The sequence below is a fragment of the Pygocentrus nattereri genome, chromosome 19 (assembly GCF_015220715.1).
Source record: "Pygocentrus nattereri isolate fPygNat1 chromosome 19, fPygNat1.pri, whole genome shotgun sequence".
NCBI lineage: Eukaryota > Metazoa > Chordata > Actinopteri > Characiformes > Serrasalmidae > Pygocentrus > Pygocentrus nattereri.
In genome coordinates, this window is record NC_051229.1 from 9,339,815 (window position 1) to 9,364,574 (window position 24,760).

Sequence of the window (24,760 nt, forward strand, 5' to 3'; positions counted from 1 at the left end):
AACCCAAATGTTTAGAAAATCTGTTTTGTGCTTTCAACGAAAATCAAACCTCCTTGGGAGCCTCAACATTTTATGTCAATTTTACCATCTTGACTGTAAATATGTCCCAGTATGTGCTAATGTACCATAGTACAGGCTAAAATCTGATAAAAACAAAAAAGCCTTAGCTCAGTTATAGCCACTTTTCTCGTATCTCCATCAGGAAACTATCTACAGTAAAATGTCTTTCAGTGTTCAAGTTTTTACGAGACTGAAGTCACTTCTCATTCGCCAGCTTCTTGTTAGAATTTTCCAGTTCCACCTTAAAAGGTGCCTGAGGCAGCAGAATACAATTACGTCAGATGTAATTGCTGTACCATTTAAGGTGGAACGAGAGAATTCAAACAAGAAGCTGGCAAACAAAAAGCTGACTTTTAGCATTTGACAGTTTTTCATTGCAGATTAAAAGCCAGAGTGATTACAAACAAATAAGTCCGTTCATCTCCAGATCATCAATGTTTGTCTTAAATTCTCTATGCTGTTTCGTTAGTTACTAGCTAGGTGAGACTGTTGTTTGTGTTTCTGTGGTGACCAGTAGTCTGCCCGGCAGTCTTCAGGGTTAAAGGGTGAATTAACAGTTATACATTAACTCCAGCATTTATTATTAAAACGGTGTTGGAACAAAAATAAAATTTTGCCGTTGAGCTGCAACAGGGCAGTAAAAGAGCTGTCTGCCCCGTTTTCCCAACCCTTGTTTTAGTATATTTTCAGTTAAGGAAAACACAAGTCATTCGCCTTAAGCCAAGGTTCTTAAAAATAAACTGCAACTCATTAAACAGTCACAAATTCTAGGCAGAGCTTTGTTGGTCATTAGATGGTGAATATACAAAATAAACTCACCTAGCCTCCAGCATCATCCACAACTACATAATTGATCTCCTGTAGTTGGTTTGGAGTGATGTGAGATAGGTTTGGTTGAGGCGGCTCTTGAGGAAAAGACTGGCATCAGCATCAATGTGTAAAGGCTGTTGCAGACTGAAAGTAATATGAGGAAACAATACAAAAAGGCACAAAGTTTAGATCTGTTCACACCATCACTACACACACTAAACATTTGTGGAATTGACTGTTTTCAAATTATTAGAATTTTCACAAAAAGGACAAATCGTACCATTGGGTAGGCTACTTTCTATGACAAAGTGAAAGTAGCATGAAGAGTTTCACTCCCTCATTCAGCTGATCGTTCATCTCAATCACCATGCAAGTAGAGAGCATCTCCCATTTTTGTCGTTTTTGTCGTTGGACAAAAAGAAACAACCAAAAATTACTCAGAGAGATGTTTGGTTCCATTGACTTACATTAAAAGTAAAAGTGTTTTTTTTCCCCTTCTCCTGTAAAGTTTTTATTTTGGAGATACGAAGTTTGAATCTGACAACAGTGATATATATATATACACACACACACATACACATACACACACACACACATATACTTAGAAATATACTTGACTCATTTTAAAAAATACATGCAACCCAGAGGGATATATACTCATAGATAAATGTTCAAAGATGTTTGACATCTATATAAATATTAAAAATTGAATGTAAAATTACTTTTACATATATTTTGGTTTATATTTGTATGATGTGCATATTTTGAAATAAAATTCAAAATTTAAAAATGCCACTGTTAAATATATTTAGCACCTATATTTCAAAACAGCACATTTATTGCATGCTATTTTAATATGAGCAAATAAATGAACATATATTGTTCTTCCACATGAAATTAAAATGCATTAAATTTTATGCATGTGCGGAGCCAGACTGACAGATTGTTATATGCTACAGGACGCATAGGGGGCGATATGGCTTCGTTTGTTTCACTGCACCAAAAAAAGTAGAAGCGTGTAGAGCTTTGAATGATGGCAGCAGCAAAGGGACATGAACCAAAGAAGGCATAATACATGAATAACTGATGATAGGTGTTGTATAATAATGTCATGAGGGAGGACTGCAGTGCTTCAATGAAGTGCTCGATTCATGATGGAAGTACATAAAGAAGTAAAAGTCTGTTAAGCCTGCAAGTCACGGGCCACAAATGATGTGTTTAACCAAAGTGCAAAATTTAAGAAATGAGTGGCCATTAGAGAAAGAGCAATGGGTTATACGTGCGCAGGCCTCTGGAGCCGACAATAGAGATGTCTGTGAGAAGTGCTGACTTGCACACGTCTGAGAAATGACAGATGACTACTGGACTAATATGTGGGTGGGAGAGAGAGAGAGAAATAGGCAGAAAGAGCTACAGTATAAGGATGAACAGTGGATTAAAGACATGGCGAGAAAACAAAAAGCAGTATGAACAAATAAGGTTCTTTGGAGTGATGCCAAAGAAGAGCCACATTTTGTTCCCTAAAGAACTCCAATGCACGGTTCTTTTAAGAGCTGTTCTATTACTTTTGCACATGTTTTCAAAGTGGTCTGGGAATTGTTGTCCATGCTAATTGGTAGTTGGTAGTGCTACAGATGCAGATAGACACAGTCTCATTGATGCAAAGCACCACTCATAACTGCTAAAGGTGCCCCCTTGTGGAGAACTATCATACTGCCGAATGTGAGTGAGTCACAAGCCAACATTTTTAGATACAAAGCACTTTAGGTATATTGTATCTAAAAATGCTGAAATATTTCTTTGAAGAACCATCAACTGGTTCTTTAGGGCAGTTGTTCTCAAACCAGCCCTCACGGCCGCCAGACAGCCCTCATTGGTAATTTAAGCAAAAAATGTCTGAGGACCGTGAGGGCTGGAGCCTGGGGAGCCCTGAAGACTAGTTTGAGAACCACTGTTTTAGTAAACCAAAGGTAGTTCTTCTGTGTCATCACTCCAAAGAACCCTCTTGGCACTTTTATTTTTCTGAGACAATTAAAACACTGATCTCAAGCCGGTTGTCTGTTAGATGGCAAAACAGTACAATGCTGGCATCAGTCCTAGTACAGCAACAGACGGCTTCTACCCAGGAGAGGGAACAGGTGAGCTGCATGGGCAACAAGCCCAGAAACACTGAGGGCTATATTTATCAACCTTCCCGGAGCAAATGTGCTGATCTGGCATCAGTTTATGTCTTATGTATGCTAATCAATGTGACTGTGAGGACACAAGAACTGATCAAAAGCTCTGGCCAGATGGATTTATTGTTGCAGACACACTTTGTGGAAAAAGCCAATGATTTTTTGATAGTTATTTACATTCAGACTCCTCTCTTTAGTTAATGGCCAGACTTGATTCAGTGTTTACTCTAGGACTAGATTAGTATAGATCATATTTAAACAATGTGCATTTGTATAATTAGTAAATGACTTGTATTTGCAAAGTTGGCCTCCTCACTTTAGAGCATTATTTGATATTAACTGCATGTTTATGATCTGTACAGTATAAGAGTGTTTTAAAGCATGAGCAGTGCCCCCCAGTGGCCAATACCTGTCATACTTTAAAGGGTAGTAGACAGTCCATACATAGAGAGACTTATTAGGTTTCATGGTGATTGGCCAATTTTAAGGCTGTCAAATACCTGCTCAAACCTGTTTGGTCAATGGCAGCCATGTTTTTTGGAATATGACATCAGTCTCATAGATCCTGATCCAGGACAGCACATTGTAGCACCATGCCAATTTTCATGTCAATCGGACAACCTTTGGTCGTGCAACACTCGTTTGCTTGTTATAGCGCCACCTAGAGACGTTCAGTTCCACTGAACTCTGAGAATCCTCTACGGCTACGTACAAGCCTACGAAGTTTCGCTGAAAGCGTTTGAGTTATAGCTGTATATGCATGATATTTGAAATTTGAGCTGCACCCACATTTTTGGGTGGGGCCTGGACGATACACAGTGATGAAATTCCAACATTTTTTGATAATTATTAGCGTTCAGCTTGTTATGATTCCAGATTTGTGCAGATTATGCAAAATCTCAAGCACTAGTTAGTTTGTACGAATTTGCATTAAATGCAAGTTACCTTTAAATCTATAGAGATTTTTAATATGGGCAAAATAGATGTTTTTAGGGCCATGACATCATTAATTAGAAGCAAATAGAACTTTGTTTCTATGACATACGGTGCAGAATCACCGGTCCTAAACATATGACGCTTTGCTGTAGTGCCTTTGTGCTTGGCACCACCATAAAGAGTAAGGCCACCTTTTCCATCTGGAACAGCTTCTTGGACCTTCGTAGATTGCTGTGATTCTGCCAAGTATCAAGTACAACCAAATAAACCCTGAACGTGTCTTACAAAGCTCCTACAGACCAAAAGCATACCTTGGTGTAGAGCCAATGTGACTCAAGATAAGATATAAAATTACCTTGGATCAGGCCAGGATGACTGTAGATGAAGTGTGGGGTGGTTTCCAAGACATCAGGCCTACTTCTGGTCTATATAATCTGGCATGTATTAATTTAATCAAATAAAAACACACTTCTGCATATTTAAATACACAATTACTGTATGATTTTCACATATTGGAAAAATAAAACTACATATGTTCCAATGTGTTAAACTTGTGCACTAAAAATTTAAAAGTGTCATATTTAAGTTTGTTCTCTGTAATGGATGTATTAACTAATTACATCAACAAGATGTAATTAGTTTGGCAGTACAATTTTTTTGCATCAATGCTGCTCATATAAGAATCAATGGTACTGCAGAACCAGGATTAAGAACTATTGACCAAATCTGACAAACTCTAAACTGTGTGTTGTGATGCTGTATATTGGTCCAGTTGTCAGAGGAATATATTTAGTGTATTTAGTGTGTTTTGTGAAATTCTCATCAAGAAGTTAGTGTTGATCACCAAATCTCTTTCATAGCTGAAATTGCCATTCAACTTGGTATGAAGAGAGACATTATAAAGGAGGAGGAGACGACATTGAAATATGAGTATGATAGCTTGTAACGCTCAACATGGTGGTGTTATTATGGAAAGTCCTGCTCTTTAATGAAAAGCACCGATTGTCTTGTTGGTGAAGGCATAAGGGGAAAGAAACCAGCCTCATTGTGGAGATACTGCTATACAGAGAAAACAAATCTCTATTTTTTTCCAAATTTTACTTTTGTACATAATTTTATTATGGCAGATATTCTTTAAATTGTTTTCATGAATGGTCCAACAGAAATATTCTAAAATATCTTGTAATAAGACAAACCTACATTAAAAAAGTGAAAAAACTTACATTAAAAGTGAATGTTTTTGCCCTCTCCTGTGAAGTTTCTGTGAACTATTTTGGAAATACTTCTTGTTTTTCTTTGAACATTATGCATATGCATATCATCAGTGTTCAAGCCAAATACCACAAACTGTTTACCATCGATTTTAAGCTCAGTGTCAGTTTATAGGTCTCTCTCCATTCAGACAGGAGCATGGTCTTGTATGACTGAAAGCAACTGCTCGGGGGAAATGCTAAGTTTCCTCAAAGCATCTTATTCATGCGTTTTTCCATTTATTTTGTCCTCATCTTCTATATTCTAACAGTTACATTTAATAAATTGTATTCTGATAATCTATGAGTACTCAATTAGCATGTGTCACAGCACATATAAGACAAGACAGTCCCAGATCATCACATCTTTTTAAACAACTTTAAAGCCAGGCATAGTGTTTACCAAATTACTATAAAATTTAACAATTGTGTGTATTGTAACTCTGCCATACATTTTAATGAATCTATGTCTGTAATAATAAAAATTGTATTTTCTATTGACTACAAAAAGTACTCTCTCAGACAAATTTGAAAAGCTGTTACTCATTTAGTTGAATTCTTACTCACTGGTCAGTGGTGGGAAGTGGGAAATTCGTCAAATTAGCAAGAAAGTGTGACAATTTTGAACTTCATCTCTGTCACTTGACTGACTCATGAATTAATACACAGGGAGTCACTGTGTTTTAAAATTTCTCTCCAAAGAAATCTGCCATAGACTGAGCATGAATTCTTCTGTTCTTCTTACGGTTTGTAGATGTAAAATACCGTTACAAAACAGAAAACAACTTAAATGAGTTTGACACAGACATCTTGAAAATAGTATAATGTATATAATTGACACAAGAAGTTGTTTTTTTTTCCAGGAACATACAACAGCAAATTTGACACAATTTTCATCAAGCTCCTTGACGGTTTTTCACACTCTATCCATGAACACAAACTCTATTGGTGTTTTATTGGAAAACAAAACAGAAACACAAAAGAAATTAATAAAGCATATATCAGAATGTTTTTTATGTCGATTTTTTTTTTCCATTCTTGTTCTCATTCTCTCTTTCAACCTGGCACGTTTCAGTAATGCCACCCACATTCAACAATTAAAGTGGTGCTTTAGGGTCCCTGGGACACCAGTTCTGTCAGAACAATTAGCAAGTCTCAGGCTAGTGAGCTAGCATCAGGCTTGGCTTAAAAGTCAGGTTGTTACACAAGTAACTTTTTTTATTCAGCTCAAACTGACAAACTAAATTAGCTCACTAACCACCATCATAGCATGATCACCTTTTCATTCAGGCCTTTTATCCACAATGCTATCTGAGATGCTATTGCTAAGTGCTCACCTGGGATCCCATCACATGTATACAGTACCTGTTAAGACACCCAGCACTTTACCCCGGGGTCGCAGTCACAGCACGCATGTATGTGACGGATCCCCATTGATCAACAATAGCTTTGGCAGGCTGTTGCTCTGCTACGATCACTATAATCAGGTTAGCATCAGGCTAGCATCAAGCAAGGTTGTGCTGTGCTATTGATGAGTGATCATGTGCGTCAGAAAAAGTGCGTTTTCAAAAAAAAAAAAAAAAAATCAAGCCGACTAAATAAAGGAGTGGAGCACTGAGGATGTGGCGCAAAAAGTTAGAAATACAGGCAGATAACAAGGAAGGTGGAAACTGTGCAAATTTTCAGAAATGGTACCATTTTATCCCTCACTTTTTCTTGTTTATATTTTGGAATGTGTCCTGTAGGACAGTAGATAACAAATGGAGGCAGAGAAAAGCCGGGATGTCCCATGAGGCTCTCAATAGAGTGCTGGAACTGCAGAAGGAATTATTCCCTCTAAGCCCCCACACTGCCCCCCTCTGGCAGACTGTAAACTCCAAGCTTTTCTCATAATCTACAGACTGCCCCCTGTGGTAGACTATTAACTCTAAGATTTTTTTCCTTTGGAATCTCCATAAACTGGGAGGCAGATTGAACTCCAAGAATCCCTTAGAATGTCCACACCACCCCCTATTTCAGGCTGTGAACTCCACAGAATTTTTCCCTAAGAGTCTCCACACTGCCCCCTATAGCAGACTATTAACTCCAAGGATTTTTCCCTAAGAGCCTCCACACTGCTCCCTACGGCAGACTGTGAACTCCAAGGAATTTTTACCCTTTGTCTCCGCACTGCCCCCTATAGCAGACTGTGAACTCCAAGGAATTTTTACCCTTTGTCTCCACAATGCCCCCTATAGCAGACTGTGAACTCCAAGGAATTTTTACCCTTTGTCTCCACAATGCCCCCTATGGCAGACTGTGAACTCCAAGGAATTTTTTCCCATAGAGTCTCCACACTGCCCCCTATTTCAGACTGTGAACTCCAAGGAATTTTTCCCTTACAGTCTCCACACTGCCCCCTATGACAGATGGCAAAGTCCAATTATGTTATACCTTGGAGTCCCCACACTGTCCTCTATGGCATACTTTTAACTCCAAGGATTTTTCCCTTGGAGTCCCTAAACTTCCCCCTGTGACAGACTGTAAACTCCAAAGTTCCCTCTCCACACTGCCCCCTATAGTAATCCGTAATATTCGTGCATTGCTCTCAACGAGTGCACTTTATGACACCATCTAGAACTCCACCACACATTCTGGGGCCATGACCTGTGAGTGAAGACATGACTGAGGGCTGTGAGGACTCATTCACAGAACAAAGACATTCTGTCACAGACACTGAAACTGAAGCATTCAGCAACCTTGAGCATCAATCAAGCCGCAGAACAAATTTCTATTGTCTCACACTCTCATATAACTTTCCACACACAGACAAACACATACTTCCAAACATGTATATGTCCACACAGAACAACACACACACTGGGCCTGATGTACTAAGCCTTTTGCTACAGGTTCCAACACATATCAGATATATTCTGCCTGGGTGTCACATAAGAAACGCACACACTGTTTATGACCTGTGTGCATGGAAAAAGGCAGAATGACCATCTCTCTCATGCACCTGCATCTGAGGGAGGCTCATGCAAAACGTAGGAGGATGACACAGAAATGGGTGGAGATATAGGAAGCAGGGCTGATTCTGTTCGACTTGCTACGGTTTGAACAATTTGTGTAGATCTCCTTTTAAAACTGGCCAAAAGTTTGTGTACCTTAAGAAAGTGATGTTGGAAGACTTCCTTTAACAGTAGGGGCTGTCACAGTGACTAAATGGAGACACAAGCCCTCAAACATGCGGTGAAAAAATATTTACCCTCAAAATGACACTATTTCAACTCTCCAGATCAGATGTACGTGTGAGGGCTAAATACGCAATGATGCAGCTGCAACATGTGCTCATGGCCTATGCTATTGTTGCACAAATTCTATTATTTAATTATTTTGGAGATTAATTACACCCTTGTAGAATGTTTTGGTGGGATCAAAATGCCATTTATTAAGAGCGCTGTCTGAACTTTCATTTCCTCTTTTGTCTTTTCTTTGTTCTGTCTCGATGGCTCCAATATTTCACTGTGTCTTTTAAACCCTCTACCAAATGAGCGCACTGTTGGGAGTCAGAACTGTGCACCGTTTCAAAAAAGTGAGGAAAATTAGGTTTTTCATGATATTGGCCCTTTAAAGACAAACACACTCACACTTTCAAACATACCAACATAGACAAACACACACACAAACACACTTACAAACATGCACATAGCCACACACCCATTCCAGAGTCATGGATGCTTTAACATTCCTCTCAGCTCTCATTCTCATTTGTCTGTCAGTGGTGTAACGGTTCTGAACTGAAACTCAGATCCACAGTTTGGCAGCCTACGGTTCAACTCATGGTGCATGTAACAAACAATTTTTTGTCTTGCCTATCATAGATTCCAATGTAGTACTCAAGTCCAGAGTCTCTGCCTTGTCTCGGTCTTGGGGTAAAATGGACTTTGTTCTTGAGACCAGTCAAATGCGACACCTCCACCTAAGCTGATTGGATTCTATCATTATTGAATATCACCAATATATCCAAACAGAGAAAAAGGTCATTCTCTACATGTTTTAATAAATCTGAATCTTGTTATTACTGTTTTCATTTAATGATAAAAATGCATGTTGTTTTATTTTAAATTCGGATGGCTTTAGGTAGTGATTCTGAATAAGAGACAGAATAATCTCAGCATCATTTGCTTCCAAAAATTAGTTGGACTAAGAACATAATATAATGATCATCATATATTGTGATACATATTATGTAATGTTGTATTTTATTAAATGCAGTCTTTACTTGGACTCTGTGACTACACAGTATTGGTCATGACTTGGACACGATGTGTCCAGGTGCTCAAGCAATAACAAAGGCAATAAGTGGATTCATTGTGTAAGATAATAGTAAGAATGGGTTTTATTTATATTGTGCCCTTCACAGTTTCAGATTCACAGGCTTTCAGTTTTATTTATATTCTTTAATTTCAAATTGTATAGAATTTCAGTACACTTGGAAACATGAAAAAACAAATGTAGAACTTTGTGAAGAGTGAAGGAAGGCACAATTCATTGCAATTACAATGGATAGCTGGACATCAAGTTGTTCTACCATCAACTTTAATGAAACGTGGAAAATGAGTGATTGTTAGATTTATTACACTTGAAGTTTATAATTAGTTTGTTATTCTCACTGATTGATACAACTGCTCTGCCTCTTGATGTTCCCGTTTTACATTCCAGGTGAAGTTTCATACTACTTGCTGATGTTTCCATTCATTTTACTTACGCTCGTTCTTGCGCTTTGTTTGGTGAAGATATTGAATAAGAGGAACTTTGTATTTGCACACTGCATTAAACTTATATGTAATAAAAACAAAAAAAACTATGGTTTAAAGTTACATCCACAGTGAACCATGGTGACCACAAACTGAACCGTGGCCTAGAAACCGATGACCGAACCAAACTGCAAAAAGGGGTTAACTGTTACACCACTGCTGTCTATAGCAGAGGTCTTCAAATCAGGACCCTGGATCCACTTTCTGATCTGGGAGTTTGTAACCACTGGTTAGGCACTAAGTTGGCATCAATAGTTACCACAAATTACAGGACCAGAAACTCGATTCAATGTCCAGATTTGAACATCTCTGGTCTCTAGAGCGCCACTCAGAGACTTCCCTCTTAAAAAATATAAATCAGTGAAGGTCTGGATTGCAGCGAGACCACCACATGCATCATCACAATCAAACAGTTTGAGTTAAAGCAGAAGGAAGTAGTAGTACAGCGATAGATTAGCGAGGGGATTGTATCATCAGTTACTGAAACCTGCATGTTGCTGTTCTACTAAAGCATACAGTAAATTAGAGTCTTTCCAACTTTCCAGAAGGCTGCATTTCATCATCCATGGGTGTCTCCAAAAGATGTTTGAGTTTTTCTTCATCCAGTCCAAAAATCTCCTCTTGCTTGGTTCCTGTGTAGTCTTTTTCATCACAAAACCTCACAAAACACACACATACACACATCTTTCTGCATATTCCAAAGCTGATTCAATTGAGAGAGTCTCTTCTGTGGGCTATTCTATGTAACATCTTGAATTTTTTTGTCTTTTTCTCTTTTGCTGGTGTACAAACTTCTTAACTCTATGCTTTGCCAAGGGCCACAAGCGATGTGTCAGAAACTGATGGCTGTGTTAGTATCTTCGTACTTCATTCGTAACTGTGGTAACATATAGGTAGTGCTTTCTGCAGGCCTGCCCATTACTGTTCATACAAAGCTGTGGACGGAAAAATGGTAACAATATTGATCAAAAGCATGAGAGAGATGGAGATAAATGACAAAAGATGGTCTCATCAGCTAAACAAAGCGAACAAAGAGAAGCAACTGCAAAAGCATGTTAAGTTAGGATACGTCTTCTTTACTCATTAGCAGGTTTCAATCATTGTCAGGCCTTGGAGGCCCAAACTATCTTCTCTTTGTTTATGGTAACTGCTGATAGGATCTGTTTTGTGTATACCGGATGTCCAAATGCTTTGGGATTCATGATTAGAACCAATTTTCGACTGAAATAAATAAATTATCAGAAGTTCTAATTTGGAAGCAAGAACAAGCTATTTGTGCAGCTCTCGTGGTGCTAAAACTCAAATATATAAGTTGCTTCTATGGCCAGAAATTACCAGCTCGTGGGTGCGCAATGTGTTTCCCTCACACTGGAGATGTAGAAGACCAGCAAAAGAACTGCTCTAGGAGCGCAGAATACTTCAAAAAGAGACAGAAAGAACAGAAATCTAAGAATATTTGTTCTTATAGTGACAAAAAAGTCAAGTCATTCAATTGTTTCCACTTGTTTTGCTATTGTTTGTATGTTTTGTATGTTGGTTTTGATTTTTTTTCTTTTTTGGCAGTAACTACCCTGCCTCATATCCCCACCCCTCCTCAATCCGTCCACCTGTGCCATACTGAGTCCCAGTTGGTGGAAATGCCTGTGGATTATCGCCTCAGCAGGACTGTGGCCAGTGACAGCAGGTAGAGGGCACTGCAGGGGACGTTCCGGCTGCCCAGGCCTTTCACCACCTTCTTGTTCTCTGGGGGGTTGGGATAGTTCCTAGGTCTGTTTGTGCTAGGGGTCATAACACGGGGATCACGGACACACTGGTCATCACTGCACATGCCACTTCCAGAGCCGCTGATGTCGTCGCCTATGTTGGAAAACACACAGAAGATCATAACATAAAACATCAGAACTGACCTGTCCATCCTGCACCTACAGCATTATTAAACAAATTAAACAAACAAACAAAAAAAACAAAGATACTCTGTTAGATAAGATATACTATTCAGTATGAAGCAAAATATACAAGCTTGTCCATAAGAAAGGTGCCAAGAAACCATTTTGGCAATAATTTTCAACTAAATATGCATGAAAAACCACTGGATATTGACCATGTTACATGCAAGTCAAAAGGCTTTTATTGTTATTCCATCTATGTACAAGTACACAGAGGAGTGAAATTAAGTTCTTCCAAGGAACATCCCTCCTAAATAATGATTTCAGCCACACCCATTGCTAACAGATGGATAACATTAAGCTCACAGCCTTGCAGTCTCAATAGACAAACACTGGCAGCAGAAGGGGCTGTACTGATGAGCTCAGTGACTTTAATCATGGTGCTTTCATAGGACGTCACCTCTGTTTGTGAAATTTCTGTCCTGCTAGATCTGCCCCAGCCAATTGTAAGTGCTATCATTGTGAAATGAAAGCATCTAGGAGCAACACAAAGAGGCAGACCACACAAACTCAGAGAGGGACTGAGTGCTGAAGTGCACAGTGTCTATCCTCTGTGGACTCACTCACTAAAAAGTTACAAGCTGCCTCTGGAAGCAATGTCAGCAAAACAACTATACTTTAGGAGCTTCGCGGAATGAGTTACAATGGCTGCGCAGCAACACACAGGACTAAGATCAAAATGCACAATGCCACTCAAAATGAATCACGCTTCTCTACCTCTCTACCTAGTCTTATGGATGAGTCTGGGTTTGGAGAATGCCAGGAGAACGTTACCTGCCTGACTGCTTTGTGCCAGCTGTAAAGTTTAGTGGAGCATGGATGATGCTATGGGGTTGTTTTTCAGGGGTTGGCCTAGAACTCCTGGCCTTGGTCAGCAGATTAAGACATTTTGGACAAACTGGACCCTGTTCTGTTCGAGGATGACTGTGCCACGTTGCTGGTTTTGTTCTTGGTGAATGTAATTCTTAGTCATGTTTGACTTTTCCTGCCTTTGTATGTTGATAATTGGTTGAAGGATTTGTTGCATTTTTCCTGTCTGCTTATCTTGTGATCGCTGCCTCTTGAAGTTTACCCAATTAAGTGATTTATCAAAATTGGACTTATTCAGTTAAAGAAATAATTAAATATAATTCATTTTGTCTTCAACTAGATGGTTACAAAGTAAACTAAATAAAAAATTTAATAAAAGAAATAACCAGAAATCTAAAAAAAAACCTGACAATGCAAAAAAGAGCCAGAATGCCCATCACTAGTGTCATATGTATATGTCCATCTACCTTATAGGGATGAAACTTATAACTGAGTCACTAACATTCCTGGAAGTGAGCCTGGAATTTTATTAACTCAATGAAAGAAAATTGAGTTAAAGTACAGCCTCAATTTGGGCCTAATTCTCTGGGTCCAAATTCAAGGGTAAAATTTGACAATAATATTACGTAACAAACTCAGATCACACTTTGATAAAGACAATACAGTGAGCACTGAGAAATCTGTGAAATTCTGCAAACTTAGTGTACTCACTGGCATCCTGGAAGTCCACATCATTGCCATTGATGGCATTCTTCAGTCGATTGGTCATTATTTTGAGCTGCATGATCTGCTGTCGTATGTTCATGTCTGGCTTGGTGATGTCGATCTCCACCTCTGGGTTGTTGATCTGGCTGGCTAGGCCATCTCCCATCACCTCAGGGAGATACCTGACACACAACAAGCAGACACTTTTAGCTTCATTTATACTGAAACGACTCTCTTGTGCTATTAGAATTATTTTAAATAAGGGTTAGTGGCCTAAAGATCCATGTGAACATCTGAAACAAGTTTCAAAGTTTCTAGTACGTTATTGATGTGTATCAACACAGCAGAGGAGAGAACAGTTTCATTGGTTAATGGTAGTTCATTCTTCCAAATGCTTTTAGTAGTCACCCATTAGGCCTGAGATGTTTGCTTAAATCTATAGCCAAGGCTAAGAAACAAAATAAAAAATCAGAGCAAAGAAACATTGTGTTTCTGTCCTTGTGCTCCAACCGACAAATCATCTAATTTGGATCAAACAAAAAAAAATTTATTTCATTTCTTTTTTCCCCACAGACTGTATTTAGGCCTAATAAAATAAAATAGTAGGTTTGGAAAGCTATTAAACATGACAGTTGTGTTTATATTGATAAGGGAAACAATATAGAGTTTATAAAGTTCTACAGTTCATAAATCAGTAAATTGCTCCAATATAGCTAAGAACTAGACAATAATAATTTATTATGCCGCGTTCAAAGTAAGTCTAAATACAATGTTCCCTATTTTAAAATGCATAGACGTGCTAGCCAGTAAATTGGTTTCTTGCATCATGATGTAATACAAACTAAATCAAGTGAGAGGGTACAGAAAGCACAGAGAACATTCAGTGCTATTGTCTCCTTATTCGTCATGATTACTGAAGTATAGCTAAAGCACAAAAATATCATTCACGCCACAGAGATGTCCACAAGCTGCTTCATGTGAGTCCAAAGTTGCTTATTTCCAAGTGGAGTTTCGATTCTCTAAGGTACGAGACTGAGTTAAGTCTTGATTCTTTGGGATGCAAGTCTGAGTCAAGTCTCGAGTCCCTGGGGTGCAAGTCCAAGTCTAATTTTAATTTTCTGATGTGCTAGTCTGAGTCTAGTCTTTAGTCTTTGGGGTGTGAGTCTGAGTTGAGGCAAATTTCAAGCGTGCAAGTCCGAGATGAGTCTCAAGTCTCTGGGGTTTGAGAGTCCAAGCTGAATCTCAGTTTTCAGAGGTATGAGTCTGAGCGCAGTCTTGAGTCTCTGGGGTGCAAGTCCAAGTTGAGTCTCAATCCTTGGAGGTGTGAGTCCAAGTGCAGTCTTAAGTCTCTGAGGTGCAAGTCGAGTAGAGTCTTGAGTTTCAGGGGGTTGAGTGTCTTAAGTGTCTAGGGTTCAGATCCAAGCGTAGTTTTAAGAGTCTGGGCAGCGAGTCTGAGGCTAGTCTGGAGTGTCAGGGGTTCGAGGCAGAGCTCAGTCTCAGTTCTCGAAGGTGTGAGTAAGAGTGCAGCCTTGAGTTTCTGGGGTTCAAGTCAGAGATGAGTGTCAGTTCTCAGAGTTGCGAGTCCAAATGCAGTCTTGAGTCTCCTGGGTGTGAGCCGAGTGTTACTTTAGTCTCGTTATTAGCTGCAGGCATTGCACTGTACAAAACTAAGCCTCTACTAAAAACCCATTAGGTTTGACAGGATTCGAATAACGATGGAAGCCCTTATAGAAAAATGTGATTTTGCCCATCAGTTTTACTCTGATCATAAGTAGTTTATATTAATACAAGCAATTACAAAGAAGCTCAGTGGGGCTGATTGAGCCTGACTGTGTTGTACCTGTCTACAGCCATGCCGTTCCAGCACTTGTTCTCATCACTGGTTTTGGCCTCGCGATCCACACACAGCTTACCGGGCAGCTGAACCCAGTACTTCATCATATCCCTCAACTTTATGGAGACATCTGATAACTGAGAGAGAGAGAGAGAGAGAGAGAGAGAGAGAGAGAGAGAGAGAGAGACGTGGAGAGGAGAAGACAGATGACATCTAAAGCTCTGATCTTTAGATAAAGTTCTGCAAACACAGAATGTGAAAAAATATGGCTCATCTGCTGAACCTAAAAATGTGGTAACAAGCTGTTTAACTGGTTTTATCTACAGGTTTCATAATTTTTGACAACGTCAAGAACCGTCTTCTTTTACAGGGAGAGAAGATTTAACTGACCTGTAAAATGACCCACTACAAATTGTTGTTTGCAGGGGCAGGAGTTACAGTGCTAGAGCAAAACAGACCCATGAGAAATAGTGGCTCAGCAGCATCAAACAACACTTGATTAACTTTTCAGGATCCTGTTAACCTCAAAATGTTATACTTCAAAACTTGTTACTGGCTACAGATGGTGAACAGGGTTTATGATCTATGATCACATTACACGCTGCTAGTTACAAAGCACCTGAGGTGTTTGCTGTGCAACTGAAATTCTTTTCAAACTAACCACACTCTTTGTATGGTTAAAGATAAACTTTGGATACAAATTTGTTGGGCTCAGTGCGGGTTCAGACTCAAAATGTGATGATGTGGGGTCTTGTGCGTCTTTGTACAGGATGTTCTCAGGCTGTATTTAGATCCAGACCAAAATTTCAGGCCCAAATATCTAACAGATACGGACACATACCAGTTTCTCTGGTCCTGCTCCTGAGGTGCTGCTGACGTCCTCGGCCAGGTTCTGGCCTCTCTTCACCGGCTCCTCTGGGCTGGGGCTCTCTGTAGGTGTACCACACGCCTGGAACACCTAACACACACACAGAACAATTCATCATTCTCACATTTCGTACCATCAGTAGCAACTGCTCAGTAATAATAATAATAATAATAGTAGTAATATTAATAATATTTACAGTTGACCTAATTGTGGAATTATGGAAAATTATTGCTGATTTAGTTAAATATATGATAAATTTGTGCCAAGCATCCATGTTGCCTCGCCTCAGAGTGTAAACTTCACCACTTTCCATGCATCCATTGGGGCTAATAAAGTAGAGATGCCTGAGAAAGAAATTGTGTGTGGGAGCACTTTTAATTATCGGACAATAAGAAAAATGTCCAGTGCAAAATCTGCAAAAGAGGTTGGTACAACATATGGGCATGATCAGTGTGATGAATCATAAATACAGTATCTCATAAAAGAGTACACCCCTCACATTTCTGTAAATATTTTATATATTTTTATTACATCTTATTATATCTTACTGTACTCTAAAAATAACACACAGCCATTAATGTCTAAATAGCCGGCAACACAAGTGAGTACACCTCACAGTGAACATGTCCAAACTGTGCTCAAAGTGTCAATATTTTGTGTGACCACCATTATCTAGCACTGCCTTAACCCTCTTTGGCATAGAATTCACCAGAGCTGCACAGGTTGCTACTGGAATCCTTTCCCACTCATCTATGATAACATCACGGAGCTGGTGGATATTAGACATCCAGGCTGACTTCCCACTTCTCTGACCTCTGCAGCACTCATGTGTCTATTTTTTAAAACCAATCTCTAGATATGACGCTGAACACGTAGACTCAACTTCTTTGGTCGACCCTGGCAAGGCCTGTTCCAAGTGGAACCTGTCCTGAAAAACCCACTATATGACTTTGGCCACCGTGCTATAGCTCGGATTCAGGGTGTTAGCAATCTTCTTATAGCCTAGACCATCTTTGTGGAGAACAACAATTCTATTCCTCACATCCTCAGAGAATTCTTTGCCATGAGGTGCCATGTTGAATATCCAGTGGCCAGTATGAGCGAATTGTACCCAAAACATAAAATTTAACAGCCCTGGTCCCCATTCACACCTGGAATCTTGTAACTCTAACGAGCCACATGACACCAGGGAGGGACGACGACACAATTGTGGACAATTTGGACATGTTCACTGTGAGGTGGACTCACTTGTGTTGCCAGTTATTTAGACATTAATGGCTTTGTTGAGTTCTTTTCAGAGGACAGTAAATTTATACTGCTATGCAAACTGTACTGCTTATAAGGTATATCCAAGTTTAATTTCTATAGTGTTGTCCCATGAAAAGAAAAAATAAAATAAATGCAGAAATGTGAGGGGTGTACTCACTTTTGTGGGATACATTATGTGAATATAGTGGATAGTCCTTATCCGAGTACCGCCATGCTTCAATTCCACACTGCCACCAACTCAGCTCCAATATTAGTTTTTCGTTCTTTGTTTTCTAATTAAACAGTATTAAGCACGTTTCAAATTTGACCAATCTGGTCAAGATCACAATAGTTTAACCACTGTATCAGAGAAGAGTCTCCTCCACACATCATTTTGAACTACTGAATTATTATTATTACTATTATTACTATTTTAAATGCAGTGTATAGCACTAAGAAAGTGGAATTGTGTGATTTGAATGGATCTCTATAGAGTTCACGATACACTCAGTGGAAGTGAAAAAAACGTGATGGGCTAGTGACAGACGTAAAACCAATATCTACCATAGTCAGTGTGGACTGAAGCATTGATTAAAATGGAAGTGTAATTGTATTATTTTCAAGAGTGATTTTGAGAATGTGGATTCAACAATTGTAAAATGCTGTTTGGGCCAGGAATAATAATAATGATAATAATAATAATAATTTCTCTACATTTTTGCTCATTTAAATAAATAATATTTAAATATCTCTTTTCACACAGTTAAGCTCAAGGGTTAGGCTAAGTATAAAACGACACAAATTAGTAGTTGTGAATGGAAGTGCGCTCACTAACAGTGTGCTGGTAGTTAAAGTCCTCTCCAGTTGCCTTCTGGACTGGGCTGCTCTCTGAACACGTGACCATAATTTACAAAAAATTGCATCTAAACCGCAAACTACCTGCATATTAATCATTATAACCAAAGTTTGCAGGGAAGGTTGAGCAAGACAGTTATTTTCGTCCTCTCACTATTACCATAATTTCTACATAAGCTGTATGAATATTTCATAGATGCTAATTGTGTCTAATGGCAGCAATAATAGCGAAGGCTTAATGGCTGGCCAAGAGCAATGCAGCCAAGTCAGCTAATGTTCCTGCTGAAGAGAAAGCACATACCCCCCACAAAATCTAATAAAATGCGACAAGTCTATTTCCTTCTTTATTATTCAAATCTGGAACTGACCTATCCATGCTCCGCCCACATATGCATTTTGCTCATAGCAGCTGTTGCTAGTTCGGACAAGCTTTACGGAAATTGTAAAGATTTTATGAACTTCACAGAAATCTAATGAGAAACTGTAGCACAAAAAGCAGATTGTGTTGAGATGGCCGATCTGATACAGAGTATCAGGCTGATATCAACAGCATACATACCTTCCAATAAATACAGTAATTAACTTGGCAATGTAATATTTCATAATATTCCAATATTTCATTTTGATAATACATATTGAGAATTTGACTGTAAAACATTACAAAAATATTGGATTCACTGATATAATAAATACTACCTTAAAAAGGTATCACTATTGCTAATACTGAAATGACAACTATAAATGAAAATATTTTTGTTGCTCTTTTCCTGGTTCTAAGAAACTGAAGAGTGAAGTTTCATTGCTTTCCTAAAGTTCCTAAGTAGTAAACACTTCCTGCATTTGGCCTTCCATCTCCCACTGGTGGCAATTTCAACCATAACACCAAAGAGAATGAGAAAGACATCAGTCATTCATTGTAATAAACAAACAAACAAATGAATAAATAAACAACCAACCAGTGGAGATACTTTAAGTTGGAGCAAATCTAATATTTCACTTTATAGGATTTTTCCTGCCCGAGCAGATTATTCCATCTGTTTCCAGACTTTTCATACATATTCCACGTAATCCTGTCAAGTGAAACGAGCTTACTCCAGTACCAGATAATATTGCCTCCTTCAGGAATTTATTTCTTAACTTTGATGATTTGTCATGCTTTCTGCTGTATTTGGAGGACTCGAATCACACATATCAGCTTAATAAGTGTCTGTGAGTGTGTATGTGTGGTTGTCTCATGGCTGGATGTGCAGTTGGAGCTGGACCTTGCTGTTGAAGGTGCTCAGGTTGTCCTGCATGTAGAGGATGGCCTCAGCGATGCGCTTGGGCAGGGAGAGCACTGCAGCATTCATACTGTAGGGTCTGTTAAGCCTATCAGCTACCTGTAACATAGCCTCTGCACACACAAACACACACACACACACACACACACGGTCAATGAAGTAAATCGTCTGGAGAGAACATCAGTGTTCGCACAAATGCAATTAATATTCTGAGCAAATGCTTTCATTTTAAAGCTCTTCCTATTATGGGTAAATAGTGATTGAGGGTAATTTGTTGTTTCCAACAAATGAAGCTGCAAAAAAAAGAAACGATCAGTGAATCACACCACAGCCATTATTCTAACACTATAAAAACTCTGGTGATAACAAGAGAATGTGTAGTTGATTGAAATGTTTTATTATTTCTCTCCTATTGCCTAAAAGTACAGATTCTAAACCCTGAACTGATATTACATTTATGTTCCAAAGTAGAGAAGGAGATATTTTAATGATGATTTGAATGTGATAAAATGTTTTTGTCATGCATACAGACTTGTTTTGTAGAAATCAGAACCATCTTTTACAATTTTGCAACATTTTTATCATTGCAGCAAACAAGCAGAAAAAAAGAAATATAAAATTATATAATCACGTCATCACACTTTTAGGGTCTATACTTTACATTTTTCCCCCCAAAGTCCTTGCTCAAAGTTTGAGATTATATGCAAAATCAGTCATAAATCATTTTTACATGACCATCTTCTGGCCTCCCTTAGAATTTAATGGGCTGTTTTTGTTACTGTGCCTTCAAGAATCATATATGTAAATCACCTCTTTTCTGATTGGCTGCCCTGTATTGCATCTCACCCAAAAAGCAGACTGGGCTGAAACAGTCCTTATTACTTTGGCGTGTATAGGCGGAGCTAAACTGCTGTAGGCGGGTGTATGTAAATGCACTGGTATTTGCGACATCAGCGAAATGGCTGTATTGGCAGGTCGGTTTTCATATATGGACTGTATGGACCGTTTGTTTGGAGAGTACATTTTGAAATATTAACAATGTTTATATCTCATATCAAACTCTTATTTAAGGAACGTGAGGAATTCAGTAGACCATGATTTGAGCCCTTTAAATGGTGCATCAAAACAATAACAGTAACTCTAGACTTCACTGTGACGATGTTCATATGAGCCCCATGCAAATTCCTTTCCACTCACTCTGATTCTAAATCTTATTCCTGTTCTGACGCTCATTGAACTGAGGCCCACAGAAGACCCTGCCCACCTGCCAAGTTCTTCCACTCAGTGTCCAGATCCGCTTGATTGGCCAGGCAGCCCTTCATCACGTTCCTGCAGTAGCTGGAGCAGGGCTTGACTGAGGCCACACCTCTACAGTGAGGACAGTACGTCAGCTTCATCAGAGCCCGCACACACTCCGCACTCAGTGGAACCTGAGGAGCATAGATAGATAGATAGAGAAGGAGAGAGAAAAAGAGCGAGAGAGAGAGAGAGAGAGGTATTTGCTCACAGTAACAAATAGGAGCAGCTTTCTGGGCATGGATTAAACCTAGTCTTGGGGCTAAATTAAACTGCCAAAGTGATTCATCATTGAAAATCATTTGAAATGATATTTTGCTTGTATGAAAATCCAAGATTAATGAGGAATATGAAGACAAAGAAGAGCAAGAAGAAGAAAATTATGAAAATGCAGAAGATGGTGATGATGATGAAAATGCAGGGGAAGAAGATGAAGAAGAAACAAAAATTATAAAAAAAGAAGCAGAAGCATGAAATTTTGATGTTGAATAAGAAGATATGAAAGAAGAAGATGGAGAAGGAAGAGAACAACAGATGTAGTAGTAAAAGAGGAAAAAAGCAAAGAAGAAGCAAAAATGATGTACTAGTAGTAATAGGGGAAGAAGAAGAAGAAAAGATGAACATCAAGATGAAAAAATCTAACAAAAGAAATATGAAGAAGGAAAAGAATCATGAAATAGCAAAAAGAAAAATAAGAAGAAAAATGAAAGTAATAGAAGAAAAGGGAACAAGTAGAAATAAGAGGGGGAGAGAAGAAGAAGAAGAAGAAGAAGAAAAGAAAGAAGAGGAGACCTAATCAAAATGAAAAAGGAGGAGGTGGAGAAGATGATGATGGAAAAAAAAATCACAATTGAAAAGAAGAAGATGATGATGATGAAGAGAACATGGTGTGAGACGTGCGGGTGCTGTTTTTGGGGAGGTGGGTGGTGGATATGAAACAGCTGATTGAAGTTTCCAATCAAACTTTAGTAAAACGGCTGTAATTCGTTCAGGAAGCAAATCTTTTCAACAACCTGGACAAGTGCATAAGCACTAAATTGCCTGGTAATCACTGTAATTTCCTTTTGTCAAGCCACACCAACTTCCCCTCTCCTCCTCAGCACAGGTCACTGTGCACAGCCTTCGAGAGCACAGAGGGAACAGGGCAGGAAACCCAGAGCACTTCCAGCCTCTTCAGCATTCTACACTGCTACTAACCATAATCTCTACTTACCGCAAGAGGAACATACACCCATGCAGCCACCTGACCAAAGCAGAGGCCACTCAAAATTATATGGAATAGCCAATGTTGCTCTGACCGAAAGCCGCTATTGTTAGCGTTTGTACATGAAACCTTAAACCAGCCAATTTTGTTCTCAAAGAATCACAACCTGTACTTAAAGATTATGTAACATTTTGATAGCTTTATGTAATGTGATGTGAAGTCTGTTTACAGGCTATGGTAACTGTATCCAGTAGCTGTTTATATTTATGTGTTTTTCATCATGATGTTTGGTCTGGGAATTGACTGTTTCAGGGTGAGTGAAGTCATTAATGTCTATCGCGTACAAGAAGGCAGTTAATCCTTCTTTTAATGTCTTTAATGGAAGTCTGTTTCCAGAATTCTGACCAAACCATAGCGGTACAATCAAGCAAAAAAATGCAGAAAGAATCTGGGACACATATTTTGGCTGGACGCAAAACACATTAATAATCTTATTTACTGGTGACCATAACAGTTCTTGGTTATGTAACTTACTGGAAATACAACCAACAACTCCATGGATCAAAAAATGCCCCCACCAGCCTTTAAAAACAGAGAAGTCTAGTGCACAACATGGTTGTACTTCTCAAAACTCAATGACTACAATCCAGACTCATGTGCCTGGTAATACATCAGACCAACACTACTAAAATTCTTCTAGAAATTTACAGTTGCCAGGTTACAGCGGACATACTGTTGTGTTTGTTTACAATATTATTGTATTGTATAATATACAATGCCCTGCGATGGTCTGGCGACCTGTCCAGGGTGTATCCTGCCTTCCGCCCGAAGACTGCTGGGATAGGCTCCAGCACCCCCCCCCCGCGACCCTGAGGGAGAATCGGCTTAGAAGATGGATGGATGGATGGATAATATACAATATTATACGTTATGATACTTGTTTTTAAATGCAAAACTGCTTTTAAAATTTATTTTTACAAGATTATGATGATGGGATGATTATATTGATAGCTACATGTTACTGTACTCAACAAAAATATCTCTTACATATATCCTGCTAGCAAAACCAGCATAGTATCTTACCTTGTATCTTAATTTTTGTTGTTTTGTACTTTTTTATAGGATTTGAAGCTGACCTTTACAACGAGCGAAAATTTGATAAATGGAACAACTGAAATGCTCCAAAAGTGCTTGGAAAGGAAATCTAGTTTGTTCCATTCTATAGTTTTCCACTCCAAATGGAGAATGACCCAGCTAAGTTTTTAAATAAAAATCATAAATCCTAAAAAATAATCAATTATTTATTTTCAGTTTTTCAAAGATGCAGACTACTACTCTTTCAAAAGCTAACAGGCTAACAGACTCCTCTAATACTCATTAAGATGATAAAGTCCTATGTTTATGACCTTATACTGCTGTAACCTAGTATAATAAAAGTATCCCAAGCCTTTCTTTTAACATCCAAGACTGATATCTTTTTTATCTTTATAATTTCACTTGGCGTGAGAAAAAGCTTTTTTGGCTCTGGTTAGCTCACCACTCTCTCCATGTGCTCATCTCAACCAGAATTCATGTGAATTGAACTATTTTTCCTGAATCTGTGATCCCATGCTTATTTCTGCGCATGGTTGCCCAAATACAAAAGGTGGCTCATTTTACCCGCTGGCTCGATATATCTCATTCTCCTCTATTCAATTTGAAATGGTCAGCTGGGAGCCAAGGAAATGATTTTCTTTTTTGATATATGAATATGTCTGCTTGAAGGTCAGCCCATAGACTGTAACAACTGTGCATGAGTGAAAATGGCTTTCTCCTTCTGAAATTCAGAAGAAATGAAATACATATCCAGCACCGACACTAGAACACAAAACAGACTCAATGAGGTGTTCAAATCAGATTCTGCCAGAAATGCAAAGACTAAATGGGTAGTAGAAGTAAACTATGTTCTATATTATATATCACTGCTGTCGGAGGAAAACCTCATATCTCTAAAATGGTAACTTTACAGGAGAACAAAAAAAAACATACTTTTTTTTTAATGTAAGTCAATGGAGCCAGACTTTTTGGATTTCTTTTGGTCTAATCATTATGAAATTTATATGCAAAGTAAAGAGCAAGAGGCATTTTCAAATTATGTCACAAACTGAAAAATAAGATACAAGGTTTTCTTCCAACAGCAGCAAATCTTTTTAAATTATAGTGCAAATAAAGTATTGAAACATACTGTTTTGGAAGTATCACTGAATCTGCTGAATTACGAGGTTGTTTAGCAGTCTAAATATGAATAATGCAGACATACTATAAGCAAGCTAAAGCTCCTGCACAGTGAACTGAGAAAAGGCTATAATTAAACTATATAACACTGTTATATACCAACACCAGCAACTCTCACTGAATGTGTTTACATGCACTTAATAATCCGATAACTGCAGAAAAGATTATCTGAGCATCAGATAATGGGGAAACTCCAGGTTTACAAGAGTCAGGCAGTAATCGTATTTCTGCTATGCAACCAGCCAGTAAACTCACAGAAAAAGACGTGTTTGAAATGTAATGTAAAACTCAAACTTCATGCCAACTTTACCATTGCGCCACTTTACCTGGAAATATAAACATACACCATGTAGGAGATCAAGAATATTTAAATCCTTCATTTCATCAAGCATGTAGTTGGTTTCA

General features: G+C 38.5%; 1 protein-coding gene across 1 annotated transcript in view; it reads right to left on the reverse strand.

Annotated features, from left to right (window-relative positions):
• Window positions 1-6,043: 6,043 nt before the first annotated feature.
• gpc1b (glypican 1b) overlaps window positions 6,044-24,760 on the reverse strand; it is a 148,078-nt gene continuing 129,361 nt past the window's right edge. Inside the window, exons 5-10 of the mRNA XM_017702513.2 lie at window positions 20,846-21,011; window positions 19,564-19,694; window positions 16,172-16,288; window positions 15,337-15,467; window positions 13,503-13,678; window positions 6,044-11,892 (exon numbers count right to left, since the gene is read on the reverse strand). Coding sequence (XP_017558002.1) covers window positions 11,684-11,892; window positions 13,503-13,678; window positions 15,337-15,467; window positions 16,172-16,288; window positions 19,564-19,694; window positions 20,846-21,011 — 930 coding nt within the window. The 3' untranslated portion in view covers window positions 6,044-11,683. The remainder of the gene's footprint in view (window positions 11,893-13,502; window positions 13,679-15,336; window positions 15,468-16,171; window positions 16,289-19,563; window positions 19,695-20,845; window positions 21,012-24,760) is intronic.